At 33.4% G+C, this 11,532-nt stretch overlaps 1 protein-coding gene across 3 annotated transcripts in view; it reads right to left on the bottom strand.

Moving 5' to 3' along the window:
* The window catches only part of ARL6 (ADP ribosylation factor like GTPase 6), a 39,331-nt gene that overhangs the window by 866 nt on the left and 26,933 nt on the right, over window positions 1-11,532 (bottom strand). For 2 of the 3 annotated variants that reach the window (XM_029939171.1, XM_029939172.1), the window contains exons 6-8: window positions 9,106-9,235; window positions 5,223-5,278; window positions 5,080-5,092 (exon numbers count right to left, since the gene is read on the bottom strand). In XM_029939171.1, the coding sequence (XP_029795031.1) occupies window positions 5,080-5,092; window positions 5,223-5,278; window positions 9,106-9,235 (199 nt within the window). The remainder of the gene's footprint in view (window positions 1-5,079; window positions 5,093-5,222; window positions 5,279-9,105; window positions 9,236-11,532) is intronic. The other variant, XM_029939173.1, reaches the window with a different exon arrangement.

The following is an 11,532-nucleotide window of genomic DNA, read 5'->3' as shown; positions in this document are numbered from 1 at the left end:
AAAAAGTACAAATATACTGTAGTTTTTGTTTTTGTCACTGTACATGCACATAGTTAAGAGTCAACTAGTTCTCTGAGGATTGTATGAAAACTAGGAGTTCCTTGCTCATCTCTTCTTTCTCCTTTCACAAGCAACTGCTCCAACTCCCTCTTAGGAGATTTACCTCTGTATCTCTAAATAATATACTTTTTATTATTATTTTAAAAATATCAGTTCCTTTAATGTAATATGAGGCTTCACTTCTCGCATACTCCTCTACCATTATACTTGCATTACTCCCATTCTTCTACCATATTAATAGAGTCATCAAGATGAGTAGATAAATTCTATTCACAACTGACACAGGTTGTACACCTACTCTTCTACATTTTGTTTTCTCCATTTTAATAATTGTTCCTCATTCTCCAACCCTACATATCAGCTTAGATTTTTAAGGTACTTAACACAAATTCAATCCCACTACTCCCACACTGTTTACGTGTGGGGTGATGAAACACCAATTACATAGCCTGTGAATTTCATTCATATTATGAATGAAATTATTTTGAAGCACATTACATAGCCTATGAATTTCACTTTCTTGAAGAACTCTCTCTTAGGGTCTTCAAAAACTCTAATCTGGACCAGTTGTTCTCTATGCTTGCCCAGTTGCCTTCATATGAGATCTTCCATTGTCATTTTAGGATTTCATTATCTTTCATTATCTTCCTGAGGATCCTTCCCACACACTCTTATTCCTGTTTGTGGTCTCTTATTTTCTTGTCTTGGTTTATTCCCTCGTTTTTGAAGAGTATACCTCTCAATGGCCGCCTCAATAAGAAGTACAGAAGGTACATTCTTGAGACTCTGTATGGCTGAATATGTCTTAATTCTACAATCACAATAGATGATATTGCCTGAGCATATAGTTCTTTTATTTTATCCGTGTACTTTTCCAAACATTGCCCTATTATTTCACAGCTTCCAAATTTTGATGTTTTGAAGTGTGATACTATTTCTGCTTCCTTATTCTTTACATGAAACTTCTTATTTTCTTCCCAGGAAGCTGGTAGAATCTTCCATTGTCTTCAGTGTTGAAATTAAGTAATGATGTACTTTGGTGTGGGAATATTTTCATCCACTGCATTGGGCTCTTAAGAGTCCTTTCAACTAAAAAAAATCATCATTTAGTTCTGGAAAATACTGTTTAATGATTTACTTGATGATTTTTCCCCTTCTGTTTTCTCTGTTCATTCTAAAATTCCTATTATTTGGATATTAGGCCTTCTAACTTTCTTTTCTTTCCAATTTTCTTTATCTTTTTGCTCTACTTTCTGAGAGATTGCTTCTATTTTATCTTTTTATTGAGTTTTCAATTTCTCCTATTATTTTCAAAAACTTGTTTTTGTTTTCCTTTGGTACTTTTCAAGTAGTATCCTGGTCATAGACATGAAAGTAATACCTTTTTTTTTTATCCCTTTGAAGATACTCTAGTAGTTTTCTGACATGTTCTACAGGTGGCTCAGCTATTAAGCGTCTGACTTCAGCTCAGGTCATGATCTCTCAGTCTGTGAGTTCTAGCCCCACGTAGGGATCTGTGCTGACAGCTCAGAGTCTGGAGTCTTCTTCAGATTTTGTCTCCCTCTCTCATTCTCTGCTCCTACCCTGTTTATGCTCTCTCTCTTTCAAAGACAAACAGACATTTAAAAAATTTAAATTCTACTTCCACTAATCTCCTTTTTTTGTTTGTTGATATTCCATAATTTATAATGTTTAGGTCCTCAAATGCCTGGTGATCCTTTGTCATCTTCTCATATGAACACTACAAACCTGACTGAAATTTCAATATGTGTGTGAGGCTTGTCAAATGTGGTCTTCATTCTAGTGTGGCTAGCTAAGCCATTTTCTTAGAAATCTTTGATGTTGATACCTTTAGGTCTTTTCTCTTGCTGGTCTTATTCCTCAAAGATGACTTTTTATATCCTGCCTACTGCCAGTGTCTTCTGGGAGAAGTAAGCAAAGAAATAAGAGGATTACAATATTTGGTATCACTCCTCGTTTTCAGATCAGCACTGCCACACAGAGTTGTGCTTGGTGTTCCCCAGTCCAAAGGTGCTGTTTGACTCTCTGTAAGAATGAATCTTCAGTCTTTTATTACTGTCTTCTCTTTTCAGCCTCACCTCATTTTTAGTTCCACTTTCCATCAATAAATAAGCCCTTGAGGGAAATCTGAAATGTAAATTGAGATGTTTTCCTGCTTTCCTCAGTGATAGTTTAGAATTCACCTTTCTCAGGTCTGTTAAATCATTCAACATGCATCAGACATCCAGCTTTCAAAATTTGGTTGACATCTTGGTCACTTCCAGTTTTTTGCCCTTGTGGGTTAATGTCTTTAAATAAAAGTCCCCTTACTGTTATTGTGATTTGAGAAGGGGAAGAAACTAAGTAGGTGTTCAGTCTTCCATCTTTCATTGGAATACCCATATGCATAGATTATAAAAGTCTTATATTAAAACCTTGGAAGCATTAACTTTTCCATATAGATAAAGTGGTAAAATTAGTATATTTCATTAGTCATGTGGAAAGATTTCTAATAAATACCTCATTTGAAAGTTTCTGAGCTAGAAAACAACTTATACCTCTGCAATGGTTTTAAAAAATACTTCATGGTCTACTAAGGGGATGTTATCTTTGAGCTATAATATATAGGTAATTATCAAGAATCCTTCCAAAGAGAATAGAATCATGGCACAAAATATGTCATTTAATATTTTACTCAAAACTTTTCAACCTTAAAATAATAAGGTTAAACTGGTCCAAAATGAACCGAGGCTTTCTTGTTTATCATGCTAGGCAATTTCAGAATTCTGGAAACAAAATGAAAAGATATAAATGCAGAATATCCTTCACAGGTAAATTTATGTAAAAACCTTTGGCTAATAAATTAACAGTTATAGGCACAAACTAGTGTCCCATATTTACTGCTACCTAATTTGCAAAATAGGTTTTTACCTCTTTTTAAATCCAGAGAGGCAGGGGAATCAAAAAGTAAGCTATTTACTATTACATAAGAAAGATTAAAAAAAGGATCTCCTATTCAAAACCAAGGTGATAACACCTTTTAATCTAGGTATTAAGTTTCCTCCTCTAATAAATCAAGAGTACTCAGTGTAAATGTAACATTTATTGGTTTTTTTCTTATGCCAGGCACTTTAACAGTGTTTGATTTAACCCATACAATTTTTGACTTTTATTTTTTAATTGTATAGATGACATAAATTATCTTCACAAGAAAACAATATGCAGGTGTTAGTAACTAGTTAGTAAGTAGTAGAATAAATCTGCTAGACTCAAAAGCCCAAATGCTTCTTATTACCATTCATGCTCCCTACATACAACAGAGAAACTGCTCACAGAAAACAGCTATAAATGTTACATAAAATAATATGCTATACATGTTACATAAAATAATACGTGTCAAAAAGACACTATACTACTTCCTATAGTGTATTGTCCTTACAAAAAGGGAGGTAAGATACAAAGATTATGAATCTGAACAATCAGAGGCAAAAATTAGGTAGTAAGACCAGAGCTGGCAAGTGGCACTGTGATGTTGGATCGTTACTGACACCTAGTGGCCTCATTATTACAGAAAAAATAAACCAAAAAAAAAAAAAAAAGTAGAAGACAGAACTACAATTTATCAACCTATTTCAGTACTATGCTTTTATGAGCAATAGTAGGGTTCCTCTCTATGCTATAACTTTATTGTGAGCAATAAGCACTTGTAAAATAAGAAATCAAGGCTGAAAATATGCTTCTGGTGTCTTCTGTAAAATGTTGCTCTGTAACCTGTTTTATGTGGGAATCAGTCCCACTAAATTATCAGAAGTGTAAGTCACTTCTTTACTGCAATCTAAGAAACTAATAAGTTGGTGCGTTCACAGAAAAACTCCAGTAGTTCTGCGATTCATGAGTGGTTCTCAGTTATGTTTTACTTACTTGTAATCTATGACTATAATATTCTTTGTAGTTTAATGGTAAATGTCATGATGTCAAGATAGAAAGAAATACGATAATCTGTGCACTTTACTAAAAGATCATATTTTACTAACAACATAAAAATATTCTTCAGATGTACATTTAGTACTCTGAACCAAAGAGAGGTCTCTTTCTGTATGGGCAAACAGCCTATTCTCAGATTCACGAGGACATACATTAAGAGAAAACAAAATTACATATAACTGGTATTAAAGGGTGTAGAAGAAATTAAATTTATAGCCACAAGACCACAACTAGAATTAAGAATATTTTGTTATCCACTCTTGCTCAGGGCAAGGAGATTCCTGATGGAATGATCCTTAGTTCTACTCACAAATGGACATTTTTGGGCCTGACTCTCAGGGTCCCGTAATAAAAAGACCTACGAAACTTGGTTTCATTCACAACCATTGGTCACTTATTTAAACCATCCCTGTGATTAGTAAACAATGTAATCTTAGAGGAAATGCTAGATGTTAATTTATTCCTTCATACAGTAAGCCTGTACTGTGCTATGATAGCTATTTTCATGAATAACAAATCTGCAATATATGAAATATCAATAGAATACCAGTATTTACAACACTAAATGGGTACTAAAAGTTGTATAAGGGTGCATGGGTGGTTAAGCTCAGCTTAGGTCATGATCTCATGGGTCTGTGAGTTCAAGCCCCATGTTCAAGCCTGGGATTCTCTTGTCTCTCTCTCTCTCTCTCTCTCTGCCCTCCCCACCTCAAAAATAAATAAAAATTAAGAAGAAAAGTTATATAAGCATGCTATGTATAAATAGAGCTATACACAGAATTCAACATTATTCTTAAGAGATATATGCCATGCAAACTTACTTTTTAATTTTGACAGTTAAGGCCAAAATTTGTACCAAACCTCAAGTGTGTTTCTATTACTAGACCTGATAGATATTTGTTGCCATAAATTAAATTACAATTATTTTCTAGAGTTAACATGTATATTGAATTATAAAGATGTAAATACTTTATTTAAATAAGCCCTTCAGAAAAATGTAATATAAATAAATGTAGCAAGGTACTGGATACTTACTGTATTGTTTTTTCTGACAGCAGAAATAAATGGAAACAAGAGGGAGAGAGGCTATGATATAATAAAAATGAAATGTAAAAAAAAGAAAAAATGTGAATGGAATGGAAATAAAGACTGAAGATGTACAGTATTTTGTGATGTACCTTGAAGCCAGTCTACACCTTCTTGCAATCCTTCTCCTTTTATGGCGTCACTAGCACTGAAATAAAATCCATAAGAAACATATCCATTTCATTACATCATAGAACGTAAGATTAAATAATTACAATTTTGCTATATGGCAAATTATTAAGTTCTAGTAACATATCTGAACAAAGCTGGTTAAGCACTGAAACTGAATATACATAGGAAATAAAAGTCTGAGTGCTCAGGAAGAAGACCTGAGAAAGTTATTTATAATTTATATAGACATCTGAAAAAGTGTCATTAAAATATTATTATTCTACTTTGCCCAGTCCTAGTGACTCAAGGCATTTATTTATTAGGAATGCTTAGGGGCGCCTGGGTGGCTCAGTTGGTTAAGCCTCCGACTTCGGCTCAGGTCAGATCTCACGTTCGTGGGTTCGAGCCCCGTGTCGGGCTCTGTGCTGACAGCTAGCTCAGAGCCTGGAGCCTGCTTCAGGTTCTGTGTCTCCTCCTCTCTCTGCCCCTCCCCCTCTCATGCTCTGTCTCTCTCTGTATAAAAAATAAATAAAAAGTAAAAAAAAAATATTTATTAGGAATGCTTGACTTTGGTTGCAATTTAGCCACATGATGGAGTGGCTTTGTTTGAAATGGAATTTGAGATAAGGTATAAACCTGTAATTATAACTTTGGTAAACTGGTAGAATTAAAAAAAATCTCAGATTTCAATCATACTCTTATATGTACTAGCTTCAGGAACCTACATAGATTACTTAACTCTCTGACTTCAGTTTTAACATCTATAAGATGATACTAAATAGATTAAAATAATAAAATGCAGAGGATTTTTATAGTATCAGATCATCTTTTTCAAAGACATGGGCTGATAGCAATTAGAAAAAACAATTAGATTTTCTGAATGATTAGGGTTCCTTTTAAGTGTGCTGAAGCAAGATTTAAAAATGTACCTAACTACCTAAAAAAAGTAATTTGATTCTAATCAAATCAGAAATTATTTCCAAGGTATTACTTATTAGATTATGAATGACTTATCATAGAATTATTTTAAAATAGAAAGAAAACAGTATCATGTGATTCATAATTATTCAAAGCAAATTAGAAATTATCCATATCAATTGCAAAACATCAGTAACTGAAATGCTTCAATCAAGAAAGATTGATGTATTGATTTTTATCACACACCTACAGTCCCAAACAAGACTATAATCCCAACCAAACAAATAATACGATAGAAAAATTCTCCCCCTTTACTGGAGATGTTAGTACTGTAATAAAAACCCTGCATCTTTTCCTAATAACTCCCATATGAATGAACTCTACCTTTCCTTTTGAATACATCATCAGGTCTGTAATTAGAATAAAAGCCAAAGTTTTTATCGTGTCCTACAAGACCCAATGTGATATTGCTCTTGGGTATTTCTCAGCGGCCCTATCTCCTACAATTCCCCCCTAGATCTCTCTGTTCCAGCCAACCTGGACTTGCTATTCCTGGAAAACACCAGGCACATCCTCAGCTAAGAGACTTTTCACTTGGCTTGTTTCTCTGTCTGGAAAGCTATTCCTCCAAACATTCGTATGAATTGCTCTCTGACTTCAATTAGATTTCGCAGAGAGAGCGCTTATTATACTCTCTCTTATTAGCCTACTTTACTTTTCTTCATCCTTCCAGCTGACATTTTATGTATATATTTATTAATTTGCTTTGTTATCTGTTACCTTCACAGGAGAGTAAATAAGCAAATACATACTGTGCCAGGGACTTAGTCAAAGAACACAAAAGAAGAATATTAACAAAATCAGACCCTGAAAATCAGAGTTGACTATATGTTTAGTATAATGATGAAAACCAATGATTAAACCACAAAAATTTTTCTTTAATTTTCTAGGCTATGTTTCTCTATAATCTTTATTGGCCAGTAAATTTACTTGTACTCAAAGCAAGAGAGATAAAATATTTTATCTCTGTATCATTGAGTGTTACCTTTATTTATAAAACTGGAAAAGAAAAATAAATGCATTTTCAATTTTTTACATGCTTTAAAGAACATAGCAAAAAATGAAAACCAACAAATGAAACACTAATTAGAACTTAGTGAGATACTGTTTGAATTAAGAAGTCAAGATTATAGATAAATTTCTTCTATAAGTTGTATAGAAAACGCAGAACCAGGCAATACAATACTCCACATCCTTACAGCGTCAGGATGTTACCTTTTCCCTCCGTGAGAAATGTTTAGGTGTCACATCTGAATAAATAAATCTATTACAATTCAATTGCTGATTATTTTAATCAGAAAGAGATGTTTTTCCATTTACGAAGTTAATTTCTATTTCAAAATTAAAAGTAGAACTATATCGTTTACTAAATTTAGATGCAGATTTCTTAATGTACTATCAAAACAGTCACAACACTTAATACAATGCAAAAATTAAAAATTATTTTACTTTAGATATTATCAAGTTAGGTATGATTTAAAGAAATACAAAGTTTCTAGCTTAAGATATTTCTCTACCTAAAATCCCTCCTTTCCTAACCAATCAAATACCACAGAACCTCCAATCGAACTCAAAAGACATTTACATGACTCTTCCTCTGATTTCAATGTGAGGAGGGTTGTACTCAAGATATGCAGGGGTTTACTCGTGGGTAGAGATGCTCAGAGACGCCTGAGTACTGAGGTGTGTTAAGGGTTTCTAAAGCTCTCTTATAGGATTCTTTTTTCAGCACCAAGGTTAGCTCTTAAAGTCCTTTTCTGAGCTCTACTATCTCATTGTTTCATATTCTATTTCTCTTTCTAGAGGCAGTAGATTTCTCTGCCTCTGTGTTAGGCCTTTCTCTATAAAAATCTTCTTTAAAAAAAGGGAAACTGGCAAGAGAAGGACATTTTGCAGCAGGGGGAGGTAGGTGGGTGGATAGGCGGAAGCTTAAATTAATGCAAGGTAGGCACTAAAACGCTACCATATAACTTCTGGTAACCCTTACTGGAATATTTTGTCAGAAAGATACACTGCAGTTAAATATATCAATAAGAAACTGATCTGCAAGTAAACACTATATAATAATTTCATATACTAATTACTGAAAAGTTCAATTTTATTAGTATGTCCAAATGAAATTATTATTCCCATTTCTATATACTCCTATAAACCAAACTTTATTGTGTACATATTAAATACCTGGTACTATTATTATTCTAGAGGTTACAGAGAGAACAAAACTGATAAAACCCCAGCTCTCATGGTGCTAATGCACTGGACTATAAACGAAGCAATACCCAGAAAAGACATCACAATAGAAATATAAAACAAAGTATGAAAAAACAAGGGACAGGGGTAAGATATAATGATATTCTGGAGGGTTATCAGGGGGAGGGTCTCTCTCCTGAAGAAAGTACAATAGCAAGTCAGGAAAATTATTTTGGGAGTGGTGTGGATAAAAGGAGTAACAAATACAAATGTTCTGATGGGACTGTGGATGCAGGAGGAGATCAGTGTGGTTGAAATGGGGGTCAGTAAATGGGCTAAATTACTCTTTTAAAGAGTTGTTTATATTCTTCTATCCCTAAAAAGACTTGAAAAGGTGTTGTTGTTTTGTAAGACTTACTTGGTTAAGTAATCTCTATACCCAAAGTGGGATTCAAACTCATAACATCTAGATCAAGAGTCACATGGTCTACCAACTGAGCCAGCCAGGTGCCCCAAGAATGAAAATATCTTAACAATATATATTCACGAGCACTTGCACTGACACAATGTTATACAACAAAATCCTTAGCTTTTATCCTATCATGTTAGGTCACTTACACAATGAGCTTGGCAAAAAAAAACTGAAGTTCAGAGTTTTTCCGAATGAGAAAATGAGAAGTAAATATAAAACTTTACCAAATGTGCCATGGTTTATCTTTGATGTTCTCTAAACACAGAAGTTGAGACACTTTTACAGATGTCACTGAATCTCTAAGATCCATTTTGTTTGCAAAGAATAAGATTGGTATTCGGCGGTGCTTAATATCTGAAAGAGAAAATAAGACTAACATCACACCTCCAGCTTTTTGGTCCTTTTCCCCCCAAATTCTTAAAACTAAATTCACTAACACTGTTTTCCAACCTCTTTTTTCTATATCAAACATACACAAACATTTGAAGACATAATACTGTCAGGCATGTACTTGAATGACAGGAGAATTAAAAAAAAACACCTTTCTTTTAAGACTATCTGCCCTCAGGTTGGAGCTTTAAAACAAAGATGAGTGAGGTGGGCAACGGGGAGGGGATCGTTAAGCGGTTACTGAGCAGCACCTGCAAAGGGGTCAAATGTTTTGTTTTGTTCTTATTGTCAGTAGAAAGGAGGCAAACTTCAAGGAAGTATAAGGTAAACTAGATCTTGATTTTAGATTTTAGTCACAGGTTTTAGGTAACAAGCTAGATATTTTAATAAGATACTTTTACCTTGTTACAATTTTGGAAACATTTTTCAGTTTTGAATAGATAATACCTTTACATAGTTCAAAATTCAGAAGACACACATGGCATACAGTAAAAGAATCTCCCTCCTGCCTGTCCCCGGCCATCCACTTACCGTCTCTAAAAGAATTAACCCATATTAACCTATTTCTTGGTATCTTTTTAGAAATATTTGCAAACAGTTATTATACATTTTTCTTCATACAAATAGTAGCAGACTATTCAGTTTTATATCTTTTGCTTTTCACCTAATTTCATATCTTGAAGACTGTCCCATACCAGTACATAATGAGCAGTTTCTTCACTATCTTAACAGTTGCAGAATATTGTCTGTTAGTACTATGTACCATAGTATGTTTAATCTGTTCCCAGTGAGATATATTTGTGTTGTTGCCAATATTTAAAACGATAAACAATGCTGAAATGAATAAAAGTGTACAAAGCAAATTTTGTACATGGGCCAGTATGTTTATAGGTTAAATCTGAGAAGTAGAGTTGCTGGTCAAAGGATATGTAAATTGCCATTTTGACAGTGATTACTGAAAGGCTTTCCCTTAAAAATTGTATCAACAACAATGTATAAGAATGAATGTAAAAGATAAAATCAAATAAAATGTAAAAAAAAAAGAATGAATGTTTCCAGTGCCTTTGCCAAAAGAGTGTTATCAAACTTGTTGATCTTTTCTATATGGCAGGGGATAGTTGAAAAGTACTATCAGAATGTGTTTATTTTGTTTTGAGAAAGGGCAGGAATTTTTCTGTATATTCAAGGGATGTTTCTATTTCCTCTTTTATGAACTACCTTATCCAATCCTTTCCCCATTTTTCTATTAAGTTTTTATTTTCTTATTGATTTGTAGGAACACAATAAGCAGTAAGGGAAACAGTCCTGTAGCTATGATATAAACTGCAAATAATTCCCCTTGCTTGACATTTGCCTTTGACTTCTTATGGTTTCTTTTGTAAGTAAAAACGTTTTATATAGTAAAATTCATCAATATTTTCTTTTAGGATTCCGCATTCGGTGTTAAAGTAGAAAGGTCTCCTCTCGCGCTGGAATTATTTTAAACTTCTCCCATAGCTTCTTCTACTGTTTTAATGCTGTGATTTTTACACTTGAATATTTAGTCCAGCTAGAATTTACCCGAGAACAGAGAATGTCAGAATGGATAAAAAGAAGCTAGACATAACTATATGATGTTTACAAGCAACACACTTTGAACATAAGAACACAAACAAGTGGGGGGAAAAGGATAGAAAAACATATTATGCATACATTTAAATGTAAGAAGGTACTATCAGAAAAAGTAGTGTTCAAGATGAAAGGTATTTAAAAAAAAGATCGCCTCTTTTGGTTATTATTGTTGTTCTCTATGCAGTTTACTTTATGTCAGTGTTTTTTAAGTTTTTATTTAAATTTGTTAGTTAATTACCATTTAATATTAGTTTCAGGTGGACAATATAGTGATACAAAACTTCATACATCACCTGGTGCTCATCACAAGTATACTTCTTAATCCTCATCATTTATTTAACACCCCCCCCCATACACACCTCCTTTCTGGTAACTATCAATTTGTTCTTTATAGTTAAGAGTCTATTGCTTAGTTTGCCTCTCTCTCTCTGAAAAATACAGCCATTTAAAAATTATAAAAATGTCAATCATTTAATCAAGAAGACAAAACAATATTAAATACATTATGTACCTAATAAATAAGTTTCCAAATACATAAAGCAAATTTTGACAGCATTAAGGGAAATAGAGAAATCCACAATCATAGGTGGCTATTTCAAGGCTCCTCTCTCAGGTACTGATGGAACAGACAAAATAAGATTAGTAAGAAT

Source organism: Suricata suricatta, chromosome 5, assembly GCF_006229205.1.
Source record: "Suricata suricatta isolate VVHF042 chromosome 5, meerkat_22Aug2017_6uvM2_HiC, whole genome shotgun sequence".
Taxonomy (NCBI): domain Eukaryota; kingdom Metazoa; phylum Chordata; class Mammalia; order Carnivora; family Herpestidae; genus Suricata; species Suricata suricatta.
This window is presented reverse-complemented; position numbering and strand designations above follow the sequence as displayed.